This window comes from Brachionichthys hirsutus, unplaced genomic scaffold (genome assembly GCF_040956055.1).
Source record: "Brachionichthys hirsutus isolate HB-005 unplaced genomic scaffold, CSIRO-AGI_Bhir_v1 contig_1336, whole genome shotgun sequence".
Taxonomy (NCBI): Eukaryota; Metazoa; Chordata; class Actinopteri; order Lophiiformes; family Brachionichthyidae; genus Brachionichthys; species Brachionichthys hirsutus.
The window spans coordinates 18,197-46,196 of record NW_027180580.1 but is presented as its reverse complement, the minus strand read 5'-3'; the positions used below and the strand labels follow the sequence as shown (position 1 = coordinate 46,196).

General features: G+C 43.0%; 1 protein-coding gene across 1 annotated transcript in view; it reads right to left on the bottom strand.

The window, feature by feature from the left end:
• Nucleotides 1-492: 492 nt before the first annotated feature.
• LOC137916035 (dynein axonemal heavy chain 2-like) overlaps nt 493-28,000 on the bottom strand; it is a 43,131-nt gene continuing 15,623 nt past the window's right edge. The window contains exons 30-87 of the mRNA XM_068759156.1: nt 27,406-27,624; nt 27,029-27,120; nt 26,816-26,938; nt 26,419-26,529; nt 25,225-25,413; nt 24,409-24,512; nt 23,973-24,162; nt 23,698-23,878; nt 23,457-23,584; nt 22,651-22,803; nt 22,227-22,352; nt 21,776-21,994; nt 21,474-21,591; nt 20,906-21,042; nt 20,151-20,288; nt 19,846-20,004; nt 19,547-19,696; nt 18,713-18,804; nt 18,373-18,568; nt 16,845-17,069; nt 16,589-16,693; nt 16,145-16,333; nt 15,846-15,931; nt 15,521-15,651; nt 15,215-15,364; nt 14,937-15,104; nt 14,574-14,734; nt 14,085-14,224; nt 13,647-13,779; nt 13,017-13,156; nt 11,482-11,692; nt 10,833-10,949; nt 10,565-10,706; nt 10,085-10,254; nt 9,769-9,885; nt 9,514-9,678; nt 9,301-9,423; nt 9,045-9,193; nt 8,857-8,923; nt 8,012-8,162; nt 7,782-7,930; nt 7,442-7,575; nt 6,816-6,960; nt 6,504-6,703; nt 6,291-6,417; nt 5,615-5,801; nt 4,772-4,917; nt 4,437-4,620; nt 4,062-4,252; nt 3,718-3,909; nt 3,412-3,596; nt 3,092-3,323; nt 2,275-2,426; nt 2,050-2,164; nt 1,735-1,911; nt 1,541-1,615; nt 774-924; nt 493-647 (exon numbers count right to left, since the gene is read on the bottom strand). Of these exons, the coding sequence (XP_068615257.1) occupies nt 493-647; nt 774-924; nt 1,541-1,615; nt 1,735-1,911; nt 2,050-2,164; nt 2,275-2,426; nt 3,092-3,323; nt 3,412-3,596; nt 3,718-3,909; nt 4,062-4,252; nt 4,437-4,620; nt 4,772-4,917; nt 5,615-5,801; nt 6,291-6,417; nt 6,504-6,703; nt 6,816-6,960; nt 7,442-7,575; nt 7,782-7,930; nt 8,012-8,162; nt 8,857-8,923; nt 9,045-9,193; nt 9,301-9,423; nt 9,514-9,678; nt 9,769-9,885; nt 10,085-10,254; nt 10,565-10,706; nt 10,833-10,949; nt 11,482-11,692; nt 13,017-13,156; nt 13,647-13,779; nt 14,085-14,224; nt 14,574-14,734; nt 14,937-15,104; nt 15,215-15,364; nt 15,521-15,651; nt 15,846-15,931; nt 16,145-16,333; nt 16,589-16,693; nt 16,845-17,069; nt 18,373-18,568; nt 18,713-18,804; nt 19,547-19,696; nt 19,846-20,004; nt 20,151-20,288; nt 20,906-21,042; nt 21,474-21,591; nt 21,776-21,994; nt 22,227-22,352; nt 22,651-22,803; nt 23,457-23,584; nt 23,698-23,878; nt 23,973-24,162; nt 24,409-24,512; nt 25,225-25,413; nt 26,419-26,529; nt 26,816-26,938; nt 27,029-27,120; nt 27,406-27,624 (8,762 nt within the window). The remainder of the gene's footprint in view (nt 648-773; nt 925-1,540; nt 1,616-1,734; nt 1,912-2,049; nt 2,165-2,274; nt 2,427-3,091; nt 3,324-3,411; nt 3,597-3,717; nt 3,910-4,061; nt 4,253-4,436; nt 4,621-4,771; nt 4,918-5,614; nt 5,802-6,290; nt 6,418-6,503; nt 6,704-6,815; nt 6,961-7,441; nt 7,576-7,781; nt 7,931-8,011; nt 8,163-8,856; nt 8,924-9,044; nt 9,194-9,300; nt 9,424-9,513; nt 9,679-9,768; nt 9,886-10,084; nt 10,255-10,564; nt 10,707-10,832; nt 10,950-11,481; nt 11,693-13,016; nt 13,157-13,646; nt 13,780-14,084; nt 14,225-14,573; nt 14,735-14,936; nt 15,105-15,214; nt 15,365-15,520; nt 15,652-15,845; nt 15,932-16,144; nt 16,334-16,588; nt 16,694-16,844; nt 17,070-18,372; nt 18,569-18,712; nt 18,805-19,546; nt 19,697-19,845; nt 20,005-20,150; nt 20,289-20,905; nt 21,043-21,473; nt 21,592-21,775; nt 21,995-22,226; nt 22,353-22,650; nt 22,804-23,456; nt 23,585-23,697; nt 23,879-23,972; nt 24,163-24,408; nt 24,513-25,224; nt 25,414-26,418; nt 26,530-26,815; nt 26,939-27,028; nt 27,121-27,405; nt 27,625-28,000) is intronic.

Sequence of the window (28,000 nt, the reverse complement as noted above, 5' to 3'; positions counted from 1 at the left end):
AATGCTCCAGTGACTCTTATCTTATCACTGCTTTAGGAATGTCTACTTTATTCTGAGTAAGACAATCATTAAACGTTAATGCAGGTTGTCGCCAAAATTCTTTATTTTTTTTTGCTTCAATAAATTAGAAAATTGTTGCCGTTTTAAACACCTTTGTCCGTGCCTTTATGAATGGTTCACTACAAGGATGTTTTAATTGACAAGAAAACAGAAAAACCTCAACCTGGAAAAACCACAAGCAGCATCCACGAACTTAAAAGATGTTTAATAAAGGTGAGGGGTAAAATAAGTGGTCTTCACAGCTATGACAACCACATCTTGTCATAGTTATTAGGTTCGTGAAGGTATGCCTCACAACACGGAACAGGAAGTGATGGTTGCGTGACATGGCGTGTTAAGTGTAGCGTCATTTTATGAATATATTACACCTCTGAAAACACATTCAGTCAACATTTAAGCGCAACATCTGGAACAGTCACTCAGTGCAGGCCTTCAGTGGTCCAGGCTCATGAGAAGTGCAGTCCCTCTCTTGACCCAGTGATCCGGACTCACATCTCTTGATCTGAGTTCCACACTGATCACAAAAGACGCTCGGCCTGCCCCGCCTGAGCGTACCGGGTAGTAGTAACAGGGACACAGGTATGTACCTGTAAGCATATAACAAGGAGTATCGAGGACATGACGTCACAAACTACATGTAGACAATAAACTGAACATCAACAAATCTAATCAAATAGACAGTTGGAATAAAGAAGTCCAACAAATGGGCTCACCCTTGGCTGTCTTCTTCCGGTTTTCTGCTGGTATGAAATGGATGGTGGGCATAGGAGAGACCATCTGCATCGGTTCTGCCTCCACCAGACTGGAGTTCTTCTTGTCCCAACCGGCTCCCTCCAGAAACAAACCTCGGACATACACCCCATCCTTATAAGGGGGCAGGAAGGGAGGAGAGGGAATAAAGAGCAGGTGAGCAGGCAGAGGGAGAGGCCCCGGGTTAGCAGCTCTTTAGTCAGTATCTTGTTCAGCAGTCTATATGTGACATTTTGTTTTTGCCTGCTCTCTGTCTCTGTCTCTCTATCACTTCATTATCCATCTCCCTGTCTTTGACTCTCCACCTGCTCTCTCTCCCTCCCTCCTTCTCAACCCAGCCGCTCCAGACAGATGGTCGTCCACTATGAGCCTTAGGTTCTGTCCAAGGTTTCGGCCTGTTAAAGGAAAGTTTTTCCTCGCCTCCTTCTCCAAAGTGCTTGCTCTTGTTGGTCAAGTTGGGTTCTATCTTTCCCTGCTACTCCTGTAAAGTGCCTTGAGATAACGTTCTGTTGTGATCTGACGCTATTGAAATAAAAGTGAATTGAATTGAAAATAAGATGCAGTGAGCAAGAAATAATACAAATCAACAAAATTCTGAAGTGCAAACAATCTGAACATTTTTTTAAACTTTTTTAAAATATGAAAAGAGAAGATGAAATCAGATTTAAGGCCGGGATGATGGGATTTATGAAAATTTAGTGGAAATAGAAATGTGTGTACAAGCAGTCACCTGTGCAGGGTAAGGGAGATTGCTGTCATCCACAGTGGATACTTGAAACTTCCAAGACAGCGTGTCCACCGAGACCTGAAACAACAGTTTGCAGTGTGGTGATTGGCAGGGGGACACCGATGCATTAACTCTGATGAGCTGTTTGGGTTTTCCAAGGCAGCACAGAGGATGCCTGTGGGTGCAAAGACTCTCACATTGTGCTGTCGAGCATAGGACTGCAACACAGCAGTTAGGAACCCGTTGGGAAAGGTGAAGCCGGAAAGCCAGAACAGTTGGGGCTGCTGGAGCGTCTCCGCCCATTGGGCAAACTGACTGACCCTCTGGCGAAGATCCCTGGTCCACGCCGCCAGAGGCTTAAGCGAGGGGTATGCCTGGTGGGCAGAGCAGAGGACACAGACGACTAAGTCTAATTATACAACTGCACTTTAGAGAAAAATATGCTTGTTTGTCGGGTGTAACTCTGGAATCAAGTATTTATTCCATAGTTCAATATATTTGTGTTTTCGGACCTTCCCCCACAGTAGAGGCACACGGCCGTCATGGAGGCACTGGAACGTATCCTCCAGGCTGGATGACATCACCACTAAACCTGTGATTCCCTTCTCCAGCTCCGCCAGGGAGGAACTAAAACACAGCAGCAGATCTGTCATTGCGACTGCAGCGGTTTAGAAGTTTCCTAGAAGTCACGTTAGAAGGATTTCACACACACACACACACACACACAGAGTTCATACTTGATGGTGTCCAACAGAGAGTTGTATCTCTGGATCTCCTGCAGCAGAACCACATTCAGTGGTGAGGGGCTGTCCTGGAGCAGCAACTTGGTGGCTTCATAGTCGATCACTTCCGGGATCATTCCCCAAACCTCTGGCAGCAACTCTAACACCTGGAAGCACCAGAGGAACAGTACAAAAAACCACGACTACGTGAAACGATGACTTCTGAAAGAGGTCTAAACCAGACACTTACTCCAACAAGCTGCAACTGATCCTCCTGTTGTCAAAACAACAGTTTATCATGTGAAGGGGGTTACCAAAGTGAGGTCAATTCTATCCCTGGGCAAAAAAATAGACACTGTCATAACAAGACTTCACCGAGAGCTTAAACCTCCAGACCCCAACATTAGGCAGGGTTTGTGGAAGAGGCTCATCCTAGTGACTGGTAGGTGTGTGTTTTGCATAGTTCTAAAGATATAAACCAAAAGAATGAAAACAGTGTTAAAAAATGTAGATCCTGACCCGCAGCATCACCTCTAGGATATGCAAACATTCAGAATCTATTGCGTAACCTCCTTGGCGGCGGTATCTCACAGGCTAGACTGCTGTAAAGATCTCCTTTCTGATCTACCTTCCATTGATTTCTATTTTCTTGCTTGTGTTTTCTCCTATTTTCCCACTCATCACTATCGGTCTTTGTTGCTGTTTTAATCTCTAAAGGGTGAGTATCAGTCTCTGCACCCTTACAACTTGTTTCATCATTACTCATGTTATGTACCAAAGTCTGAGTAAATTAAGTAATTAAGAAGATTTCTAATCTCCCCTCCGCCCTCACCTTATCCTCTCGGCTGGTCACTCCTGCAGCTGTGGTACTGGCGACCTGAGGCTGCAGGGAGAGCAGGGTCTCAAACAGCAACCTGGTCTCTCCGATCTGGCTCGAGATGTCGGCATTAGGGTGCTGGCCAAACACCTCGGGGTGCTCTGTGGGCGGCAGCATGTTGATTTGTTCCTTGTATGAAGACAGGGGGCCATCACGAGGGACGTAATAGGGGGTCAGGGAGGACAACCTAACAGAAAAAGACGGTGACAGAATACTGATATGAAGCCAGAGGTACATGCGTGCAGCATGCACGTGAGTGTGTTACAGGGTCTCACTTGAAGAAAGGCTGGCTGATTAGAGCATCACAGAAGTAGTCATTTATGTATGTGGTTAGAAGACGTCTGTCCCAGTCGTCCGTCACATGGCCTCCGTAGTTGACCCCAGCGATGAGATACTTCAGTGCATCCCAGGGAATCTCCTCATACTCGTCCAGGTACAGCCTCAACAGACTCTCACTCACCTGGAAAGCATCAAGACAACAACCTTATTCAACCCTTTCCATCCTGACGTTCTTCACTGGACAGCATCCTCGGTGGACTGGACAAGAGAGTGGTCTTTGAAACGTTTGTTTGAACTCTGACCTCAAAGTCTGAATCATTGAAGCCATAGACAATGTTCCAGCCCAGCTGCAGAAACTTCTTCCTTTCCAGCAGGATGCTGTGAAAGAAGCTGAGGGAGAAGAGCAGCTTCTTGTAGAGAATGGGCTTTGAGCAGCAATTGAGCTGATCCTCCGTCACCAGCTGGTACAAACGCTTCATGTTGGCTTTCACACCCTGAGGAAGGCAGGAAATAGAGTTAAACCATATGGAGGGTGTTACATAAAGGATATATGCATATTGTTGGTCAACATGCAAACAACTTCTGTACATGTGTTGCCCTCATCATTTAAGTGTGCTTGCATGTAGATATCTGCAGTCAAATGCACCTTTGGTGGTTCAGTAGTCATCTTGATGCCAGCCTGCAGGATTGTGATGGGAAAATCAGGGTGTGGCGAAGAGCTAAGCCACAGTCTGAAGTTCGGGTGGGGTTTGTCCACCTGCAGCTGCTCCACAAGCTTGTCCAGTTCAGGCATCCATGAGAGGGAGAGGTGGCAGTTGGCGAGGAACACCCAGTGACCTGGGAAAGAAGAAGGGGGCTTGACGGTTTCCAAAAAAACTCTGAATGTTTACATCTTAACTATGACTTCAATGTGGATGAAATCACACATATATTTAAAGCTGCACCCTTGTGATTACCGGAGTTCAGTGAGGATGAATGTTAACACTAGGCCTGAGACAGAAGAGCACAGATGTAGTCGTACCGTTCTTCGCGCCCTGCTCTATCATGCTCCTGGCGACGGGGGCCTGTCCCTGGCCCAGAGATAGGGCATGGAACTGCTTGCTCACGCCAGAGGTGTCGGCCAGCTGCAGCAGGGCTCCTGTGGGGTCCACCCCAGGAGACAGGACAAAGATGAGGGGAGTGCTGCATGTGGACTCCTCCACAACCTGGGCAGAAAGGGTGAGAAAATACAACTGACGTGTAACAAACGCTGTGACACACGTGTGAACATTTCCTTCATTCATATCAAAAGCTTCAAAAGTAATGCTCAAGACAGACGAGACAACACAGTTTAACAGGATAACAGCTGACACTCACAGACTTCATGTCCAGGACAGGTGGCTCCACGTAGCGTGGGCCCATCTTGTCAACGATAAAGGAGGAGACGCAGAGAGAGACGCGGTCCTGGCGTAGGGAGCGCACTATCACCATCCTCTGGAGGTCATTACAGTCATTCCACTCAGCTGCAAGAATCAGAATCAGAATACGTTATTGATCCCAGAGGGAAATTCTATTAGCAACAGTGCTCCACTCAACAAAACTAAGAACTAAGAAATTGAGGGTGTGAACATGCAGCCTCATGGGTAGCAAGGGTAGTGCGGTTAGCAGGAGCTAACGTAGCATTGCCAGTTTCTCCCTTGAGCCGTTCCCAAGGCCGATAAAATGCAGGGGGTTATGTCAGGAATGTCAACAATCCCGGCTTCGTTCATTTCCCTGGTTCATCGTCTTTCAGTGCGATAAATGCTAGTCCGGCAAAATGGTGAAGTCACAAGAACGGTTCTTTGTTCTCAGTAGGATTATGCGATGCGTGTTTGTAACTTCTCGATTATCTATAATGTTTAAAAATGTGAAATTTGTGTCATGAGCACTTTAAGGTAGTTAAGAGAACATATTTAAATACTGCAAAAAACTGTAAAAACAGATTATTTACAAATGATTTTATTAAAGAAGTAACTGTTGGCACGTTGGGTTTGAGTATATTGTAAAGTGGCACGCATCATGAAAAAGGTTGCTGACCCCTGCTTTAAAGGTACGACACCTTCTGCTGTCACATTCGCACACACCAACAAGCCTCTCTGTCAGTGCAGCATACTTCAGCATCGTTCCAAGTGTGACTAATCTGCTGAAGCAGCTCCAAACAGAAGAAACACACACACACACCTGGTAGTGAGGCATTCTCTGGCTCAGCGCTAGTGAACCAAAGGTTCCAGTCTCGAGGGTTCTGCTCAAAGGACGCCATGATGCCGTGGAAATTGGGTAACTTATCCAGCTCTGTGATGTTGTCCCAACTGGAGTCTGCCAGCCAGCTGGTACAGGGGTTATCCATCTGTTCCTCCTTATCAATTACCTAGAAAGACAGCCATCAATTTAATAAACCATCCTTCAATCAATCACCAGCCATCACATCAATCATGGAAAGAAATGTAGACAAATCTGCTGATGGCTACTGAATACCATTCAAGGAAATCACATTGAAATGGAACCATAAGTTTGTATTTAAATGTTGTTAAACGTATTTGAGCAAACTCACATCAGATTCTTCAAAGCCTTTGGAAATTAAAGTATTTATAATAAAATAAAATAAAAAAGCGAGCAAACTTTATTATTTTCATTGTTAATGAATGAATTTCGAGCACTACAAACACAACTAGTACAAGGGGCCCACACACATATATGTATAGGAGCCCCATAGCATGCGGAGAAGGCATAGGGTGACGCCACCGCCTCGATCGGCTTGAGGGGTCGGTTTTGTGGCTTGTACAACAACTGTAATTTTTGCTCAATTACAGTTTCTTAAATTACATTTATTTTCAAAAATATATTTGTGATTTCTTACGAGTCCTCCTCGGAGGAAGAAGCTATACTCCTCCATGTTGAGATTTCCGGATGCCTCCAAGATTTTGACACACATCTGAAAGCTGAAGAGCAGCTTGTGGACCTCAAATAGACCACGGCAGGTGTATCTGCAGAGGACAATTTGAATGTAATTATTACCGGCGGTAACAATAACATTTTAAGGCCCTGAGCCTTTCTTTCCGTCTTGACTCACCTGTATACTGCGTACGTGTGGTAGTCATTTAGGTTGATGATCCTTTCCTCCAGCTTGTGGCCGTGCTTACTCTTATCTATACTGAGGTTGAACAGGTTAATGTAGGCATCAAGTGAAAACTGGTACATGGGGTCGATGTTGCCCATGTGGCTGAGGATCGAGAAGAGAATAGCGGCTCGCTGGGCGCATGGGCGGTAAGCCTGGTAAGAGATATATAGTTTAAATTAGCAAGGAGACAAAGTTATCAGGAACTCCCATCCTCCTAGAGGTGTAGAATAAAAGTCCCATCTCGTTGTCATCCATACACCTGACCTCTCTGGCGGAGTCGATCTCGATCTCAGTCTGCTCGCTGCTCTTCAGCTGCTCTTTAACCTTAATGGATGTCGCTTGGCTGGTCTGCAGGGTGGTCACCAGCTGTTCATCATCCAGCAGAGATCCCGTCAACTCATTCAGCAGCCTGGCCGAGCAGATACAAATCATACACAACAACTGTAGAATGAAACCCAGTGACACCCTGACACCCTGACAGACCAACAAACACAATTGTTAACACAAGCACACATCACAATCTTAATGGCCAAAATTACGGTACGTATTTTAGGAATAACTCATAACTCTTGGACAAGTTTCTTAGGGAAAGGGGTTCAGTACTGCTACTCAGGATGTGTTTACTACTACCAAAATGACAATAGGTGTAACTGCTATTGTTATCTTGTACCGTGGAAGTTCCAGTAAAGATACCAACATGAGAAATACCCAGAGTCTATGCACCCAAAAAAACGGAACCATGAGAAGTATACACTATCCCGAAAAGAGAAGTGACTTAAATAACTTCAAACACATTTTATCTGTATCAAAGTTGATAGCTTTCGTTAATAACAATGTAATAATGATATTGTTATGGATAAGGTGAAAGGTCACGGCTCCAGATGAACAACCTGAGGATCTCATCCTGCAGCTCCTGCACGCTTTTCTTCCCAGAGGCGATGCTGATCACCAAAGCATCCTTCTGTTCTTCCAGCTCTGGACGCTCCTTTCGCACCACTATTCCCAGTAGCTGGGCTTCCAAACCCTACACACAAACACACACACACACACACACACTTTATAGGATTATTTCAGACATTCCATTTCTTATGCATTTATCGGGGATGTTTAGCCAAGTCATTCTGACACACACACACACACACACACACACACACACACTTTATAGGATTATTTCTTATGCATTTATCGGGGATGTTTAGCCAAGTCATTCTGACACACACACACACACACCTGCTCCTTGACAGCGAAGTTGACTATGGTGGTCTTTGTACAAATCTCTGGCGTGTAGTGGGGGTTAGAAAGCTTGGTGGTGATGTAGAAACGGAACTCTGGATTGAACTCCACCTCCTTATCACCCAGCTTCAGCAGCAGCCTGCCACCTGGGGTACAAAACAGATTCAGGAGTCTCTCATATTTAACTCAATACTATCTTTTTGTTAACTCCTGCGTGTGTGTCTAACCTATCTTTGTCACGGACTTGTTGAGAATTGGATTTAGAGAGGGGTCCAACTGCCCCTGGACATTCTGCAGCAGAACAGGATTCCCAAACTGGATGGCTTGCTCCAGAATCTGAAGGTAGTCTGGCATTTGAAAATCTATGACTTTCAGACCCTGCAGATGTGGGACACACAATCACACAGGCCAGAAAGAGACAGCCAGCACATTGAGCTTTTGTTCATCACATAGCCTTACTATGAGCTCAAAGGTAGAACACACTAAAACACACACACGTTCAACAATCACAAACAATGCGGCATTGCTATAAATGTTGACATATCATGTTAAATTCAGCCAATGGGCATATTCAATCAATTTTATTAGAATTTTCTAACTATTTCTTATATTTATAGTAACTCTGTACTTGGTGGACTACCGCGAAGATCGACCGGTAAATGGAGCGCTTCGCCTTTCGGCTCAGCTTCCTCGTCACCATGATGGTGAAGAGAGCGCAGACACAGGGACGCGCGCACATCTTGTGCACATCTTGTGCACATCTTGTGACGTCACAGCAGGCGTGATTTCTTCCAGACGTGTTTCAGGAGGTGATTACAGACCTTTGAAAACTACGAAGGATTGACTGGATGGTTTATTTTGCTGTTTTGGGGTTGATAGTAGTGTAGAAGTATGGGAAAAATGAGTTTTTCATAATATGTCCCGTTTAAAATGGAAGGTTCTTCGACCCAAGAAGGTTTCTCTGGTCCATTAAAATACATAAATATCCATGACTGTTCCAGAAATGTAAATGTCCAACAGAAATAACTATTGACAAACGAATCCACGCAAGACTGGCTGAGATGAGACTTACTCTTTTCGTCTCCATATTCCTGATCCACTTCAGAGCTTGACCTTGAGGATCCACCATCAGCGGCCATCTGACAAGAACAAATACTCAACAAAACAAGCCAACATAACCAAATCTCAATACAAATAAAACAAACTTCTTTTAAAATTGTAAACTGCAGCTAATCTGAAGATGGCATCTACGATACTGACCGGTTTCCTCGGGTGACGATGACGCCATTCTCAGTAGAGAATACATCAGAGGGGAGGCCCTGAATCTGCCAGTCCCTCACTGTAGTGGACTTGGACAGAAAAGCTGCAAAACTGAATCCAGGTGTGCATGGGATCCCTGAGTCCTGCACCTGAGGACAGAGAAAACAGACAGCAGAAGACATGTTGGCATAAGAATGCGGAAAGCTTTTCATTAAACTGCAGGATATGTGTATGGTGTATGAGTTGTGTGTGTCACCTCCTTCATCCAGATGGCAAGTAGCTCATCTCTATAGCTGGAAGGGAAGGGCCCCATGTAGGAGAGGAAAGACGCTGCGAGCAAACAGTCTCCTACAAGGAATCCCATGTTTTCCTCAAGATTCTGAAGCATAAGCACCCAAATTATGATGAGCGCATGACACAAAGAAGGTCATTCTTTTGTGTGTGTGTGTGTGTGGTTATGATGAATTACAGCTAATTTCTCCTCCCAGGTGACCCTCTCCCCGCCAAGTGCAGTCATCAGCTTGTCAGCTCGGTCCAGTTTAACCTCCATGTCTTGGGCTTTCTGCCTATTACTCTCCTTCTTGGCCAGCTTCTCGCTGTACTGCTTCTCCAGCTCGTCTACTTTCTCCCCCACCTGCTCACAAACACGTCAACATGAACAGGCTCCCTACAATGCTGTTCACATCATTTTTTCTTGACTGGGGCCTGCGGCTAAATTCCGTACCTCTTGCAGCTTGTTCTGGGCCTCAGCCAGTGCTGCCTGTTTCTCTGCAAGCTGGGCCATCGCAGTGTCCAGTTGGAGCCGCTTGGGCTGCACCACCCTGTAGTAGCGTCCATAAACCTGAAGATAGATGCATCCAGTTATTTTTGCTTCTTATTTTGCTCTTCATATATTAATTTGACTAAGCGGTGTCTCAATGTTTTATGATTCCTCCTTGGCTATAGAACTCACTGCTGCATGCACTACATATGATCTGGGAAATATCTGCTATCATGTGCATTTGTGTCCACAGGCTGGTATCCAACGGACTCCTTCTTACCTCGATGGCTCTGACCCACATGCAGAGCGACTTGGCAGCCAGTGAAACATTGCCTATGATATTTGGCATGAAGTTTTCATTCTTGCAGTACTGGCTGATATTCTTCAACACACGGTCTGAGATGTTGTCCTTGTCAAAGTTGATCAATGTTTTTATGAAGGTGGACTCCCCTTCATGAAAATATTTAAAAGTTACCACATTTTTTTCAAAATAATTAAAATCAAATAGGTTTTTTTCACAGTTTTCTGGTAACCCACTGATTCAAAGGGAAATAAAGGATGTCCTGTTACATTGATACCACATGCTAAAATGTTATAGTACATTTTACTTATTACATGTTATTACAATGTTTTTTCCCTCCTATTTGGTTGTCATTTTGTTGACACCCTTTCTTTCCATGTTCCCATTCCTCTTGTTTCTTTACTACCGTAATCACTCTCTCCTTCTATCTCTGATCTCTGCGTCGCTGATGTGCCTTACCCAGCTGTTTCTTGGCCTCGGCCCAGGTAGGCTCTTTGCCCAGTAATGTCATGACAGCCTGCAACACCGTCTCTACCAATGCTGGGGGATGAGCGTATGATTTGATCTCTCTCATGTCCTTCTTATCCAAAGTCTGTAGCGCCTATGTGCAACAACAGCAAGGGAGGGGAAGAGAATGTGTGGATGCGAGAAGATTCATGGAAATGTAGAAAGGTGGAAACACACAGAGGCAGGATTAAAGCAATCAACAGCTAGGATAGAGATATACCTCCATTGCTTTCTCTAAGGCAGGCATGGCCTCATCCAGGTCTTTCCTTGCGTTGTCAGCCATGGCTTTACACTCGACCTCCTCTGCTCCAATCTTTTCACTATTTTCAGTCACCAACTTCACAAAAAAAAAAGATAGGAGCACACTTACCTAAAATACCTCTTTCCTATAAGCCAACTGCCACACAACCATTCAAACATAAACCACTAGTTTACAACTCTTCAGATTATGGATTAAATCTATAGTGTAGAGCCATTTGTGTGGCAGCAGCACGGTGGCACAGTGGGTTGCACTGTTGCCTCACAGCAAGCAGGTCACGGGGTCAAATCTAACTCTGGGACCTTTCTGTGAATGGTTTGCATGTTCGCCCTCCGTGGGCTCTCTCCAGGTTCTGCAGCTTCCTCTCACCTCCAAAACCATGTAATTTAGGTGAATTGTTTGCACGGAATTGTCCGTAGGTGTGCGTATGTGCGTGAATGATTGTCTGTCTAAATATGGCCGATGAACTGGGGCTCGTCCACGGTGTACCCCACCTCCCACCTGTAGATAGATTCTGGGATAGGTTCCAGCATCCAGCACGACCCACTACGTGGCACCGGATGAAGCGGTTGGAAAATGAACGAATGAATGAATATTTTATAGCGCTTACTCTCTGCTGCTTATCAGCCTCTGTCTTCTGCTGTGCGATGACAGGCAGGCACTTCTCACACTGCCGCTGGGACTCGGCCACCTCTATCTTGGACTCCTCCAGGTCCACCGACATGACCTCCACTCTCTCACGCGCGTCCTTGAACTTGCAAAGGCCGTTACCAAGCTTATTTACCTGTTCAACCAATTCAGTGCGTTCCACTGCTAACAGCCTGGATGGACACACAGGTAAAAATAATCAAATGATCAATGGCACAATTGTGATTGACAGGCATTGAGTGATATGATTAGACAGACGGAGACAATTATCTACAAAGGAGGATCAGTGCAACTTATAATGGAAGAAGATGGATGACACCAATGAAAAAAATACCCCGGTTAGTGCTCGGTCTCTGCTTTTTTATTTTACTCTATCCTGACAAATAAAAACTCCAAAAGTAGCTGAGGCACACATGCCTAATGCTACACACGTACATTTTAATTGTGTGTTGATTCCACTTTCCTGCTAAATATGCATATAAGCATGTGCATAGCAATCAGACACAATGATAACATGAGGAATAAACAACTTAAAGTAGACCATTTGCCAAATTAAGAGTTTGTCACAGACAGTGTTTAAAAAGGTTTACACTGCTTTCGTCTTACTAGGCAGCCGCATTGATTGTTCACTTTATAAATATAAACATTTATTGTTACCGTAATAAAATTTGTCTTTTCATATAGTGATGCTGAAACAGTTCAAACAGCTGTGTATGGCGGAGACTTATTCATGCATAAAAACGACTTACCCGGTAATATATTTAATCAACAGTTTAAAAGAAGACATTTCTGCAGCTGTCTTAATTAATTTTATGTTTCTCTGAGGTTCTCCTTGGGAGTGACCAGGTTGGATAGGATTAGAAATGAGGAGATGAGAGGGACAGTGAAGGTTAGACATTTTGGAGACAAGGTCAGAGAGACCAGACTTTGATGGTTTGGACATGTCCAGAGGAGAGACAGGGACTATATCGGTAGAAGGATGCTGAGGATGGACCTGCCAGGGAACAGGACTAGAGGTCGACCCAGGAGAAGATACATGGACGTAGTGAGGGAGGACATGAGAGTGGCTGGTGTTGGGGAGGACGATGCAAAGGACAGGGTGAAGGTTGATTTGCTGTGGTGACCTCTCACGGGACAAGCCAAAATTACAGTAGTAGTAGACTATGTTTCTCAAGACTATACCAATGGCAAATGTTTCTTTTTGGGGGGGACGTTTTGAGAATACTGCCAGTATTGGTCAACTTGCTGCTAAACTTTGTAGGCGATCGTAGGATTAATCCTTTTCTGGATTACACATACGGCTTCTTATTAGAATTACACAGAGGAGCAAAGTCGAGTCTTGCTTGTGTCCACACTGCTGAAAGGATGAGGTCATACGTGACCCAAATATTAGATGTGATCAGTTAGGATGGATTTTAATACTAGGCCTTGACAAGGTTTGTGTTAAGCATCCATGTGAAAAGGAATCAAAAACACAGGAATCCTTAGGTTCCCTACTTCTTGTAGCCAGATACCAGTTCCAGGTAGTTGGTGGGTGTCACATAGTTGTGTCTCTGGAGCTCCAATTCCATCCTTTGGGACATCTGAGCTACGGACTGATGTGTGGTCACAAAGATTCTGGCAACCTTTGTATGAATCTGAAACATGATGCAACATATGTAAAAAATCTTGATCTGACATTCAAACAATGGGAATACAACTTCAGGAGTTTGATTGTCAGCTCTTTGTTCATTTATGCGGGGACTGACATGTCATACCAGGGTTCAGTGTAAAATACAACTGAAGTTTGGTTCAGTAAGTTTTTTCTATATTCTGTATGGTATAATTAAACGTTTTGCTCTGTAACAGTTTTAAAGTAGGTGTTTTAAAACTCACATTGTAAGTTTGGTTTCAAAATGTGTTCAGCGGGTACAGCATGAAGAAGACAAAAAACAACAGTTCTTCATGTGTCTCTGCTCTGCCTGCATTCAAGCAAACATCCCCTCCTTTCAGTTTTTTCTATTTTTACTTGGTCACATAAGTTTAAATCTTTCAGGTGTGAGGATGCATCAACATGTTTAACAGTGTAAATTCAAGTACAACCATATGCAAAATATGCAATTTTGTGTGTGAGCTTGCGTTCGTCACCCCTTCTAAGGATCCGAGCTCCAGTCCCTCCAGGTATCGCTCAGCTACCTCCAGCAGAGCATCATTGGGCCACTCACAGAACCAGTCAATGGAGGTGCAGTTGACCAGTGCTGGGTACTGCAAGATGTGTTTCCTGTTTGTGACAAACATTTATGAATTTGTATATTTTGCTATAACATATAGCAGCGTATACACACACACTGTAAACTAGTGTGGGAAACTTGGTATTTGGGGTGGTAAAAACAACCTAAAATAATAATAATAAAGGCATTGTGTAGGACAAGCCAAGGGTTCCTGTTTGCAATATTAGTTGGTAATTATTAGGACATTACAAAAAAGAGAAAGGTGAAATAGAAAAAATAAGTGTAGGGAAGAACAGGATAGGATTTATTATAATATTCAGTTTGCTTCTAATCTAGAAAGACTATCAGAGCCTACCTGAATGGCTCTCCAACTGGGCTCAGACACAGAGCTATGTGCAGGTTGTTTCTGACTCGCTCTATCAAGTAGCCGAACAGGGAATCAGGGTTCTGACTCACACCATCCTTCTTGGCAGACTCTGATAGAGCATTGCATACCTCAAGATAAAACAACAGAAACACGTATTAACATTTAGAATTAACTGATCCTAAAGGATCCTGAAGATCAGGAAGAGACAATCTGAAAACATCTGTTACTTTTAATCACTATGATATTTTGTGAAGAGAAATATCATCAAGATTCTTGTAAATATTTTATATATGGATATTTACCAGCTGAATCACTATCATCCAATCAAATTGAACTTAACATTTAACTTAGGGTTTAAATATTGATATGCTAGACTGAAACTAAGACAGTCAGAAATATGGTAATATTGCTGCTTAAACAAAATGCAATATTATTTTCATCTCAAGCAGGAATAGATTATTTGAAGATAATGCACACCTCCACAAACTCATCTTGCTTATAGAGGTTAGACACCTCTCCAGAGCTCAGGATGTTATTGATGTCCTCTAGGAAGGACTCTTCAACAATCTGCGTGTCACTGAACAAGAAGACTGTCGGCTTATTGTCCACGCCAGTCAAACGGTACAGCATCTTGATGTCTGAAAGACAGGTCAGAAAAAACAATAATTACAAACATGAGAGGAACTAACTGTTCTAAAAGTGAATCAATCAAAAACTTCGATCTTTACATTTGCCTTTTAAAATTACAGATCGTGTTTAAGTCCAGAATAAAAGAACGTTGAACAGTCATGCACTTCATGTCTCAAGAATCTGTGGAGATAACAGTAAGTCTGAACTCGCCTTCTCTGAACTCCTGTTTGCGGTACTGCTTGGTGGCCTCCACCTGGAACACCTGGTACTCACAGATGTATGCTGCCATTTTTGATAGGCTCTGTCTGCCAGAGCCGCCAATGCCAACGAGCAGCATGTTGCCCCTAAGCTGACTGATCACACGCACTGCACGGATGACTGTGGTGGAAATGAAAAAAATGTTGCCCAAATCCTGATTGGACAGAAATACTGGGAAACTGGAGCTGACTAAAAATATGTATGCATGTGTGTTGTGTTCTCAGACGCACTGTGCTCGATGGCGTCTCGGAAGAGCACCAGGTTCATGGATACTACACCAGGTGTCTGATTGTAGTCCTCCAGCTGGGTTTCCATGAAGACCTTCAGAGCCTCCATGTCCTGTAGGTCCTCATAGACATGAGACTGACTCAGGAAATCACCTGACACACACAACAAACAACTCATCAGAAATAAACCACATATAAACACACATACACATCATCAGTACCATTTGCGTATCAGAGACAGTGTTTGTTCATTCAGTGGTGTGACACTGTGCATGTATGTATTTTGTGTGTGCACAAATGTGAAATTACCAAATACTGGTGGCTGTTTATTTGGACAGATGTTGTGGAATGTGAGGTCGAAGAGTGAGGCCAGTGTCTTCTCCAGCATGCCAATAAAGACCTCCCTGTCACCGTGATCCACAAGCCGGTCTGAGAAAACCCTGAAAACAACACATACAAAATATATACACAACAATAGTACACAAATAGTACATGATCTCTTTAAAAAAAGCTCAAATATAATCACATCAGAATACCGGTACATCATCTGTACCAGCTAAGCATTGATGATGCACAATAACTGTCATAATGAGCATGGAACTAAGCATTTAAATGTTCTGAGGTCAAAGGTCACCTGAAGCACTCATGGATCCATAATCTTGTGATGTTGGTTTTGGTGTCGTGGAAGTCTGGGTGAGCTCTCAGCAGACCTTGAAACACCTAGCAGGAAGGACACAAGAAAAAACATAAATGCTAAAACCTTTGCTAATGCTAATGCTAAACAAGGGCCAGTTCGACTGGCTATAGCAACTGAATGGGAGAGTGGAGCGTCTTTATCTATTCTAGACAGAACTCCCTTTAAGGAAATACTAGCTTTATCCTTTTGAAGACATATTTCAGATACAATTTGTATCTTTGTTTTTTATTGTGTACCTTGGACATATCCCTGAGGTTGAAGAGGTAGTGAATCTTTGCTGGAGTGGGAAGAAAATGAGCTGAAACAGCTTCATAAAGTTCTAAAGTAGCTTTCGTTAGAATTTCTCCGATGGGCTTCAAGTCCTCCTTAAAACTCTCAAGTTTTTGGTTGATCATGGTACTGTAGATTCGTCTGATCTGCGAGTCCTGAATGCAAATACATTTGAGTTTTGTTACATGGAGAAAATGAATTCAATAAGACCTCAAGCATTTTTAAAACAAATGTATTTTGTTGTATAGAAGGAGAAGAGGGGACTCAAGAAAAAGGCAACAAACAAGTGAACAAAAAAGGAGTAGAAGCGTTGAAAAGGAATAGAACAACAGACCAAAGTGGAGAAAGACAAGCTATTATTTTGACACAGTTTCCCAAAACATATAGAGAAATGAGTCAGCAGGACATACATGAGGGAAGGTCATATTGATTAGGTTGAATCGACTCTGTAACCGCTCCGAAATATGAGTCCTCCCTCCACCAGGGGGCCCCATGGACGCCAGCAGGAACAGGTCCTAAAAAAGCATACAAAAGGAATCTAAGGAACATATTTCATCACACATTGTGTTAATAGGGAAAGAATGGTAGTTTAGTGGTTATTATGGCCTGCTTGTCAAACACACCCATACACAGACCTCACTGACCTCATCAACAACCTTCTCTCACCTTGACACACTTAGTGGTCTGTTTCTGGCGGTCATACCAGAAACCATAGTCAATCCAGTGGCGCAGCAGTTCAAGCGGTGCCTGGGAACCAAAGAGGTCACAGGCTGGCATGCTGAGGTCATCCAGGAAGAGCAGCAGGCGCTTCCCACCCGTGGGTACAAACTCGCCCTTGGTTCTCTTCTCTAAGCGGCTCTCCACGGTGGCCTGGATGTTATCCGAGGTGGTCTGGAGAGGACGAGAGACACAGACAGAAAGACAAACAAACAAGAGTCACGGTCTCATGGAGTGACATCAACAAGCTCATTCTCATTAAGCACCTTGAAAACTAAGGTTACTGTTATCCCATCTTCCCACCACTATTGCTGACACAGAGGTTAAGATGGTCAAGAGTTTGACATTATTTTTAAGTCATAGCATCTGTTGATGTCAATTAGAAATGACAATTTGCTTTAAAAATAGGGGTTTCCTTTGTGCAGTGCACTGTTTAATCAGTTTACCAGGTAGTTGATAATCTACACAGACATAGCAGGCTGGACACTTTTAATTTCAGCTTCTGAATCTTACCTTTGATTGGTATACACTGCATGGTATGTACTACCGAGAAATTGATGGCCCCAATGTAGGGGCGGCAGTGGCTCGGGCCTTGGCTTGGGAAGCGGAGAGTCCACCGGTTCAAGTCCCGACCCAGACAAAATATGCACTGGTGGCTGGAGAGGGGCCAATCTTCCGCCCCCCCACCCCCCCCACCCCAAACTGCTCCAGGTGTGGCAATTATGGAAGCGCCTTCCATATGTTCCGCATGTTATGGGGCCCCTATACTATAAAGGTGTGTAATCATTTCAAGGGGCCGCTTGTAGCAATAGAGGCTGGGGTCTCCAACACCAGGCAGGACCCCAGGGGCAAGCTATGCAAAGAAGATGCTGAGACGGTGCAGCGCATCACAGCAGGGTCTAAGATGGTGGCAGGCATGGAACAACATAACCAGGTAGCGGGCATAGTGCACGGGAACATCTGTACCGAGTCCGGACTGGAAGTCAAGACGGTCCAAAAAAACAACATAGTGGTGGTGAATAAACATCAGCAGTGATAGATGTCGCGACCCCGAGCGATAACATCAGGAAGAAAGAACACAAAAAGCTCAGGAAATACTGAAGAAAGAGCTGGAGATGTGGGGAGTGAAGGCAACAGTGATGTCAGTAGTGATCGGGGCATGAGGGGCAGTAACCCCCCCCAAACTGGGTGCAGATTCCAGGAATAATGTCTGACATCTCCATTCAGACAGCTAATATCCTGCGCAGAACCCTCAAGCTCCCACGCCTCTGGTAGATGACCCAAGCTTGAAGGAGACACCATAGAGTCCATATATATATACCGGTATATATATATAGAGAGAGAGATAAATCAAATATCAATGACCAAATTAAACCATTTATCATCATTATTAATTACATTCTTGTTTTGTCAGGATAAAAGAGCATGAACAGATCTGACAAACACAGACACACGTAGAAAATGCAACAGCACCAACCTGCGCAGACATGTTGATGGTGAGACCAGTCCACTTCTCTTCCAGTCCCTGCAGGACGCTCTGGGCCACAGAGGTTTTACCGGTGCCCACTGGGCCAGTGAGCAGCACTGGATGCTTCCCCAACATCAGTGCATTAACCAGGATGTTGTAACGAACAGTGTCCACTGTGGGAACCATTATTTTATAGAATGGTGCCCTGCAGGAGAGACCAGAGGAAGACATTAATGAAATACAGACCTTTATATCATCAGCTATTACGTAACTGAACTGGCAGATAGAGAAACAGATGAGACACTATCAAACACACAATATCATGACACTAAATCACTTTGATGCTTACGTGGCATTATATTTCCAGTCCTTTGGCAGCTTGTCTTCAATAGAAGCCCAGTTTCTGCTCTTCATGTCCACATAGTACTCATAAACTGTGTCCTGAAAGAGTAAAACGATTGATAGCACAGATTAAATCTGTTCATGGTGTCTTTTAACAGCATGAAGCTTTTAAGATGTTTACATTGACCAACCAGGGCTTGCAATAGACTGGTTACAGAACAGACACTTTGGCGTGCCCTCACAGGAAACTCACAGGCGTATAGTGAATGCTGTGGTTTTCTCCTGAAGAACTATATTGCTATATTGTGCATGCTGGTTCACTGTCACCTTCACTGGGATGCTTAATGACGTATTCTTACTGTTACTGCTAATTCACTGACACTGGTAAGAGGCCAGTTGCATTCTGGTCGCCAGTTCATGGCAGCAAAAAAAAAAAAAAAAAAGTAAATAAACAATCAGTCACACTCAAGACAACAGACAAAGCCTCTCCAGTAAAACGTTTTAGCATGATGTTGATTATTCCTGCTCTGTTACCGTAATGGTAACAGAGAAATGAATCATAACTTACTCACATCGTAAACTCTGATGGTATCAAGCTAATTTTAAACCGCCAGTTCTTGTAGTTTAATTTTTATCAGCAAAGGAACTGTGGATGCTTCTATTATCATATCACACTAATAATAAGATGATAGATGTACATATAAATAGCTCTATTAGTCTTTACTGTCTGGTTATTTATTATATATTTCAGGTAGATATTACAGCAGCTGCAACCCACGTCCACCAAGCAGCCTGGTGAAGAGAGAGTTCCTATTGTATAAGTGTACAACAGTCAGATGACCTTGATGGGGAAGGGCTCCATCTTCCGTAGGAAGTGGTCGACCTTCTTGCGTCCGTTCTCATCAACTGAAGCACAGATGGACCAGATGAGACTGAAGATGAACCGGAGCTCGATCATCCTACTCTTACTTTTTGCGTCTGAAGAATTCTCCTGGAGAAAGAGAGAAGATTGCACTGCTGAATGGGAGACGTGTGATTTACCAGCTAACGAACAGAGGTGAATCGTTTATATTGTAGTTTTACAGTCACCAGTTTCCAGTAAGTCAATGGAGGTCACAGAGTGTTGCCTATTTCTCATACCTCACTGCTGGATGTGTCCAGGGATTCATAGAGGCGGCAGAGAGAGGCGACTCCGTTCAGCTCAGTGATAGGAATCAGCTCCTTACAGTTGCTCTTCTTAAAGTTCAGTGTTATCTCTACGTATTTCTCAAACAGACACTTTAGATTGTCTGCTTCAGCCTGTGAACAAATGGAGGGATCAATAAATGAGAGGGTCCCGACGAGTTACACAGTTAATCCGAATGGTTTTCTTATGTTCCTCTGACAAATGTCATCTTTAAAACAAAGGCTAACATTAATGCAGTATTATGAGCGAGTAACTGTACCTTAGGTCGCTTGTCCAGCCAGGACTGAACAAAAGGCTTCCATCCCAGATCTGAGTAATCATTGTAGACCATCCCACAGCGGGACACTGTAGCAGGAGAGGCCATAGCCAGGTTCTCCACTTCAAAAAGGAGAGACACCTACAGCAAAAGAAATTGAGTTTGTTTTAGTAAAATGTTGAATGGATTTTCCACATTTCCGTAAGAATAACAATAAATATCCAAGTATGTTATTATTGTAACAAGCTCAGATAGAGAACCTTATACAGGTTATAGGAGACAGTCTATTCCGCAGACTTCCTTTAATCCTTTAATATAAATAACAGAATAACATCTCAATCACAATGTATTTCCTCCTGAAGAAGCAGAATGTTGGCATCAGTTTCAAAGAATTAGAAAAATTAATGCACTGAGAAAAGGAAACTTTTAAATGTACAAATTGATGACTATTTTCAGTGTTTCTGGAGAGCACAGTGATTTTCATCGTGTATTTGTGGACTAAATTTGATTTGCCATAGTTCACAAATCCATTTCTTATGGATCATATCCCTTAAATGCTGCGTTCTTCACGGGTTTAATTCAGTAATCTTAGCAGTCTTTATGCTTTTGCTTCAAGGGATTTACGTAACACTGGCTGCCACACTCTTGCTTACAGGAGCACACATTACAGTATAATGAGGCAACAGTTCTCTAGCAGTCAGCGTGGACTCAGTGACAGTCACTCCAATTTGGTCACAATGTCTGCTTTTAGTTCTCACCTGTTCAGGCATGGATATTCTCTCTCCATTGATGAGCGTGAGCACCTTGTTGTCATCCATGACAGAGTTCATGCTCTCTATCCACAGCGTGTCAACAGGCCCATCAAACACAATCCACTTCTCATCTGGTTTCTCGTCTAAGAACAGAGGGCAGACGGTTAGGTTAGATTAGGTTAGGTTAGGTTAGGTTAGGTTAGGTTGGGTTAGGTTAGGTTAGGTTAGGGTAGGGTAGGGTAGGTTTATTGTCATTACACGTACAAGTACAAGGTAGCGAAATGCAGTTTAGCATCTAACCAGAAGTGCAATTACGAGACAGAAATATACAGGTTAAAAATATTTACAGTTGTTATGTACACAGATTTGGTGCTATGAACATTCTATGATGCTAGACGTAATATGTGGGTTTCTGTGGATGTCCTTGTGTGTAAATAGCCAAACAAGCTTTGTTCCATATGAGGTTGCCAAAGTTGTTCTCGATTCACGTTATGTCATTATCTGTTAATTCACTACTTTAAAAGCATTGTTTTAGAAATGGACTTCAGCCACACAGTGTTTATGTTGTCGTCACCTGCACAAGCTGATCTCATGATAGAAGACAGCACTCCATCGCTCCATTCATTGGTGGAGAGGTCATTTTCTCCATACAGCTCTCCCAGACTCAATGCCTTGGGGTTCAGAGGATAAACCTGAAGTTCCAGAGGGAACAAGAAATGAAAGATAACAAAAACACATTATAATGAGGTCCTGATTACTGAAGACTGTTGTCTATGTCTTTAGAGAGTGTCTGAGCACTGTGGTGAAATTTGGCTCAAGTGAGAAAAAAGGGGAAGATCAAACATATACCGTGTATTGTATTCCATCCACACCCACCTGGACTTGCTCAAAGCCAGGCTCCTTCCTGTGGTGCATGGCAGTGAGGGCCTTCTGAAGCGTTTTCCAGGTAACGCTCTTGCCACTGCCTGTCTTGCCCACCAGCATGGATGAGTGTCGAGAATTTTTAGTCTCATAAAGTTGGATGACTTTGGTCACGGTGAAAGGAGTCACCTGCAAACCGCTTTTACGAACCTCCACCTCGATGGCCTCCTTCAACTGCGGCAAAACACCCTCAAATAGTCAGAGTAAATTAAGGGGGAAACTATCGACATAACATGTCTGTGTAGGTTCTCAGTCATCCAGGTCATGGTAAGTAAATGGTTATTGTTCAAGTTTGATCAAAGACGTTTCACCGCTCATCCAAGAGGCTTCTTCAGTTCTGAGAGACTGGTAGAGAGTTTAGATACTTATACTCTTGTTGGAGCAGGAAACAAAGAAGCTGACTTACTTTGCCGTAGTCTATGACAGGTGTTTGCACAGAAGGGAACAAGTCGTGGATGATTCCAGTGAACAGTGGTAGGTCAGTAGTGGTTAGCTTCGCAATGTTCATGTCTTTCATGGCCATGAGCAGGACCTGAGGGTAAAGATGCAAACACAGGGCCATTCACAATACGTGAGAGCTTTGGCTCCCTTGAATGGATGGACAGATAGTAGTTCAATCAAATGCATGATGGTTCTCTCTTTCATTTAATATTGCAGCTGGACAGCACGGCTCGGGCTAACATGCTATATCATTCAGGTACAGTTATCACCAAAACTGTTTTTCAGTGTGGAATTATGGATCTTCATTATATTTTTTCACAAAATAAGAGCTTTTATTCTCCCAACAGTCTAATAAGTGCTGTCTTCATGAATTAAATGGAAATACCTACTTCTTCATCGCGACTATTGGGGCAAGAGCGGCGCTTCTTTCCGGCATAGCGGAGCAAGGATGTGAGAGCACGTAAGCCAAAGTCATAGTGGTCCTGCTTAGACAGCTGCTGCACTGCCAGCGAGTACAAGGTGAACACCTTCTTAGCCAGGACCTAGGATGACAAGTCGGAATTTATAAAACTTATCAGAGATTTTCACTCACACCTAGAGAACCAGGAAATACTAACTTTATGAATGGATACAAATTCAAGGTGAATCTTTTTATTAAATAATTTACATACTGTACAAGCACTGCATAAGGGGAAGGGATGCTTGTGACTAAAATATAAAGCATTTATTGTTATTGTACAACAACTATACAGTGAGATTGGGAGCGCTGCTCCATTTGGTGCATTTTAGAGGTAATAAAATAGTAAAATAATAATAAAAGATACACTTTCTAGAAAGGTGGTGAAAAGGTTTCCAGTGTTTGAAAGATCTTGTAATATCAGTAACAAATCATCTAAGTTTTGTTAACACAAGGAAGTTATAAAAACATTTCAAATACCCCGTGTCATGAGTGTCCTTTATGTCCTAAAGTGACTTTATGAAAAGAAAATTGAGCAAGGCACCGGCCCCCTCCCCCAACCACTCTGGATACGCTGGCCATGCCGACACCCTCACCCTATGACCTCTCCACTCATGTCGCGGAGCCCCTACCCCTGATAGTTGGGCCCATAGTTGGGTGTAAATGTCATTTCTTGTGTGTACTGACGTGCTTTCACATGACAAATAAAGAGTTCTTTCTTTTTTTTCTTTCTAGCACCTTGCAGTTGCTGAAGCCCTCTGCAAACAGTATGATCTCAGCAATTTGAGTAGAGTCTGGCACCACCATGGAGATGGGTCTGAACATGGACTTCAGGTTGTCTGGAAGCTCACTGCGACCAGCGTATCCTAGCAAAAAAGACAAATGGAGAGAAAGAATGACAATTAAAAATGCTGAAAGGGAACATTTTAAACTATCCGATATGCACTGAAAATGTCCAGCGGGATGTGTATCCTCTCACCCGGATTCATAGTGATGAAGATGCCACACGAATTGACCAGACGTATGTTCTGTCCGTCAAAATTGAACCTGGATTGTCCTTCTGACAGAGCTGACAGGATGGAGAGGATCTGCTGGGCCACGACTGATAACACTTCAATGTTTATGCGGTTGAACTCATCAAAGCAACCCCACGCACCTGTCTGTTCAGCACACACACACACAACGCGATACATAGACACACGGAGAAACGCAATGAAATATGCAAATAAATATCATCATCATCAGCCCTCCTACCTGTGCCAGGCCAGAGAACATGCGTCCCATGGATTTGTAGTCTAGTCCTTCAGAGCAGTTGATTACGATGACATACATGCCTAGAGATTTGCCTAAGTCCTTCACTGTCTCAGTCTTCCCAGTACCAGCTGGGCCTTTCGGGGAGCCCCCCCGATGGAGATGGAGTGCTGTGGTCAGGGTCATGTAACACCTGAGTAAAGTCCACCACACAAAATTAGTGGGAAAAAATGATGACTCCGTTCATATGAAGCTAACCTTAATGAACCAATATGAAGTTATATTGATTATTTAGAAAACAGCATCAATATTAAATAGAGAATAACATTTTAAATATTTCTAAAAGTTGTAATTCAGTCATTAAAAACACTAATTAATGAACTAAATGACATGCCACTGATAAATGTGTTGATAGGTGCGCTTGATTTCTAACCCTGACCTGTCAGTAAGTGGAGTGATGACAAGCCGCCCAGAGTTTCCCAGGTACTCATAGCCGTACTTGAATCGGGTGTTGGTCTGTCGGATTATGCAATCGCGTTCATCCTATTTGTAAACAAATAAACAAGCAAATAAACATGTTTGGTGCAGATCTGATTCCATCTCAGCACAACTAAGGCACAAAAGTGCCACAGAGTGACAATAGTGCAGAACTTTCAGCTTGTCCCGTCAGGGGTCGCCACAGCAAATCAACCTTCTCCACTTCACCCCGTCCTTTGCATCGTTCCCCCCACCAGCCTTTCTTGGACTGTGCTACACATTGAAATGGATGGAAACCTCAACATTGAATTGTAGAGAACCCCCCCCCCCCCCCCCACACACACACACACACACACACACACACTGACCAGTATCTTCTTTTTGATTCCCACAACCCACAACACAAAGTTAGGGGTCATCAGAACCCTGAACCACCAGGCCCAACACATCCCCACCAGAGTGGAAGGAAAGGCCAAAGAGCAGAAACACATCCGGAACGTTCTGAAGAAGTGGCGATCAGAACTGGGCATTTGTCAAAACCAGAAAATCTATGAACAAATACAGCCAGAAACAGGAGAGGGAAGACAAAAGGGAATCCGTTGTTGTCCCCTACATGACCGGGGTTTCTGAGAAATTCAAGAGAGTCTTCAGTAAACACAAGATTCCCATACACTTCAAATCTGGCAACTCCCAAAGACAGATGCTGGTCCACCTGAAAGACAAAACTCCCTGAGACAGATGCTGGTCCACCCGAAAGACAAAACGCCCTGAGACATACCTTGTCCCAGTACAACCGCAGCTGGCAAAGCCACTCAAAGGCATTGATGTCACTGCAGCCTATTTTAACCAGTTTATCAATGACGTCCCGGGCGTGGACCTCCACTGTGGCCAGTGCTACGAGCTTCAGACGGAGGACTTTGGACAGGTTGCCACGAATCATCTCCGAATAGCCCTGAAGGATGGACACCTGAGAAGCAAACACATTTTTTACAAGAGTTTATGAGTTTATTGGAAGCCGCTTCAAATCATTTTGATGAGTATCCATGGAGCTGCTGAAATTTCTGTTTCAATTGTTTGAACATAAAAGTCTTATTGCAGGCTCCATAAATGACATTTCATGAGCTGCTGTCTCCTCTGTGTGAATGGCAGACAAGAGAGATACACTTTATCTTCCTCCTTAACGCTGTATAACTTCATCCACCTGTATTGGATTCACTGTTTATCAGGATGGCTTAACGGAGACACTACCCGTGCTACTTATGAGGCTGCATTATGTTTTACAAGATAGGATCTTTTTTTTAAAAGCCTCCATTAAAAGTAAATGGGAAATTCCAGTTTGCGACAGTATCCGCATTCCAGATTCGATCCGGATGGCAAGATAGAGGTCACCATCCTACATGATAGTGTCAATTTTCATGAGCATCGGTCAATAATTAACCGAGATATTGAGGAACAAACATCGAAGCTCCATTGACTACAATATTACCAAAAATGCCAAAGTGATCCAGAATCCAGGATCTCTTCTGGATCATCAATTGTAAATTAGTTATAAATTGTTCTTGGTATCTTTATACACCAACCATGAAAAGTAAGAATGAATCAGAGTGTATGTGTATCTTTGACAGATTTTTTTAAATCTGTAAATTCGGTTTTCAATGTTGAAATGTAATATTTTTTTCTGATCTCATTCCGGATCCGATCCAGATGTCGGTCAGCAATCAACTGAGATATTGAGGAACAAATGTTTAAGCTCCATTGTCTCCAATGTTATTGAAAATGTCAAAGTAATCCAGAATCCAGGATCTCTTCTGGATCATTACCGTCCTCGTAAGATTCCCAACATTTCCTGAACATTTAATTAAGATCCATCCAGAAATCTTTGAGTTATTTTGCTAACAGACAAACTAACGCAGGCGAAAGCATAACCTCCTTGGCGGAAGTAATAAGTTGTTTCCGTGCACGTGTCACAAACCTGTTTCTTCTTCATGGACTTCAGGGCAGACATGTTTCCTCTCTCCTTGCAAATATTAAGCGCTTTTGTGACGTTATTGGTCCACTGGATCTGACTAGCTGTGATCAGCATCTAAAACAAGAAAGAAAACATAAACTGGAAAAAGAAAAATTGAAACCTTAACCTTAAAGCACCTGCAAACTTCATTTTAATCTTCTGTCTCCAAGTTTATTCTTTAACTCCACATTAAGTGCACTAAATAAATCTGAACTGAGCAGCAATCTTTGTAAATAAAGCAATTTGATTTGATTTTCAAATCCTTCTCTAATCCTTGCCTTACATTGCAGCATTCCTTTCATGACAACCACTGAGAGTAAAAATCAAGATGACAGTTACATGGAACTTTATCCAAACGTACCTGGCCGGGCCATTCTTTGACCCATTTGTTTCTCTGCTCAGTCTTTTTCAGAGCGCCAAGGCAAGCAACCAGACAATCCTTTAATGTTACTCTCATGGTCGTCTCAACATCACACAGCCAAACCTACATACACACAAAACAACAATGATTTTGACACTCTCCACCATATATCCCAAGATGAGCATAGCACTATTATGGAAATCACTGTTTTACCTCCACCGGTCGGTTTAGTTCCACTTGATTGCTGAATGCAACAAACTCCCCATCAGCAGAAATCATCCCAGCAGCAACTGGCTTACTGCCCATCTAGAGAAGACACAGAGTCAGTCTATGTGCAGAACGTACTGGCCCATCCCAGTTCTAATTTGCAGAATTTAAAAGGTGCCTTCCATTCAAGGATTTTAAAGTGACTCATTATAAAATAAATGATCAAACCAGGGCAATAAATGTATACGCAATCGTATCATATCGCTCAGTTGTTACAGATAAATTCTACATTTATAATTTTTAAAAAGTAAAAACTTAAAAAGTAAATGGACTTAAATGACTCTTTCTGTTTGTAGTGTCTACCTGTGACATCAAGTTCCGTTCCTGTTCAATACGCAAGCTCTTGATATTGTCAAAGCACTTCTTCAGGTGAGTTTGCATGGCTTCTGGTTTCTGTGACTGCCCCAGGATCTCCAGCACATCATCATTGGACAGGAAGTAGAATCTCGGGAAGATCTGTCTCTTTTTCTCCAGGTACATATCCAGGGCCTTCTGGATGTCCTCCAGCTTGGCGCTCAACTCAGACAGCTTCTCGAGCAAACCTGAAAGAACAAGAGGAGAAATACCCTATGAAGACCGCACTAAATTCTTCTTGATATTTTTATTTGTACATAAATATACCATCAAATTAAATCACATTTTGTAAAACAATAAAATCATTCAAATCTTTGTTTAAAATAAAAAAAATAGATTTTCTGTTCTCCAAATTTCAGCAAAAATTTGCATTAACATGGATTCAACAGGAACATATCAAAAATACTAGCACGAAACAGTCATTAATCATCTCAGCATGAGACAACTCTTTTTTACATGCAGTAAATACTTTTGATCAATGTCCTTTTTAATATGTATGCCATGAGGAAACAGGAAATGCTGATAGCACGAGTCCATGTATGGTTTTCAAAAGAGCCTGCTCTT